Raw genomic sequence first — 1,397 nt, 5'->3', positions numbered from 1 at the left:
GTCAGAAGTCCAAAAGGAAGAGTGTCCTGGCCGTGGGTACTGGAAGCATCAAGGTCAAGTTTGGTCAGAACGACACCATCCCAAACCCAAGTGACAGTAAGCCTGGCGGAGACGGTGTCCATCTAGAGAACCGGACCAGCGATCGGCGTCAGAAGACAAGCCTGCAGGAGAGATCTCGCCCACAGGGACCTTACTACAGCTCCTCCATGGGACATGAAGAAACCAGAGCCAGTAGCACTACTCAGAAGTCCATTCTAAGTAAGAAAGAAGACCGGGAGAGTCTCCTAGATGACGACGGTCACATGCAAAGTCTTCCGGTAGACTTCACCAGTTTTCCAGCTCAGGTAGACCTGCCCAAGAGCAATGGAGATGTGGAAGACGACGATCCTGATGAGACACCCAGGGGCTTAAGTGACTTGGAAATTGGGATGTATGCTTTGCTCGGTGTCTTCTGCTTGGCCATTTTGGTGTTCCTCATTAACTGTGTCACCTTTGCCTTGAAATACAGGCACAAGCAGGCTCCATTTGAAGAGCAAGAAGGCCTCAGACACTCTCATGACTGGGTGGGACTGAGTCATAGAACTGAGCTGCTGGAGAACCACCTCAATTTCTCCACCCAACAGGAGGAATGCATTACAGCCATTGACCGGAGCATGGATTTAGAAGAAAGCAAATATCTCCTTAGTGCCAACTCTCAGAAGAACCTCAACGGCCAAGTCTTCCGATCCACGGACTCTGCCCCCTCCCCGGAAGGGAAGGAGCAGAGGAACGAACCAGCCACCTCCCCCACCTCCAAACGGAAACGTGTCCAATTTACCACCTTCACCACCATCTCTTCCGATGGTGGGTACCCAACGGTCAACTCCATTTTGACCAGCAGCGAGGACGATATCAAGTGGGTTTGTCAAGACATGGACTTGGGAGAATGTAAAGAACTAAGGAACTACATGGAACAGCTACATGAAAAAGTGTAACAATACATCTGAAAAAGATTTTTGTTGGCTTTCTTATCTCTTTTTTTTCCCACTCACCTTTCTGCCTTTACGTTGAGATACTAGTCAAAAACAAGGAGCATAGAGAGAGAGAAAGAAAAAATAATAATAGAACTTGGTGAACAATCCAAATGTGGCTCCTTGGGTTATCGTGGAAAACATCCAGGGTGTAGTCAAAATCCCAAATAACAAATATATATTGAACAGGTCTTGTAGAGAGGTGTTTGAAGCCAACCCACAAGGGAAAATAAAAAAATTAAATAAGGAGAAGTCAAATAAGACCTCATTCTTTGAGCTGATCCTCCCAAATCAAGGCCAAAAAGTAAACCCTGATGCATGGTTTAGATGCTTTCAAGCTGGTTAATTCTCAGTATTTCAGATTTGTCATCTGGATCTTTGGGGGGG

General features: G+C 46.6%; 1 protein-coding gene across 1 annotated transcript; it reads left to right on the top strand.

The window, feature by feature from the left end:
- Positions 1-126: 126 nt before the first annotated feature.
- On the top strand, positions 127-974 carry LOC107301453 (transmembrane protein 132D-like; the record flags this gene model as incomplete). Its single annotated transcript, XM_015830676.1, has 1 exon — positions 127-974. A coding segment is annotated over one exon (848 nt), but the record flags the coding sequence as incomplete, so codon positions are not given.
- Between the last annotated feature and the right edge of the window lie 423 nt (positions 975-1,397).

This window comes from Protobothrops mucrosquamatus, unplaced genomic scaffold, assembly GCF_001527695.2.
Source record: "Protobothrops mucrosquamatus isolate PMUCROS unplaced genomic scaffold, P.Mucros_1.0 scaffold12874, whole genome shotgun sequence".
Lineage (NCBI taxonomy): Eukaryota > Metazoa > Chordata > Lepidosauria > Squamata > Viperidae > Protobothrops > Protobothrops mucrosquamatus.
This window is presented reverse-complemented; position numbering and strand designations above follow the sequence as displayed.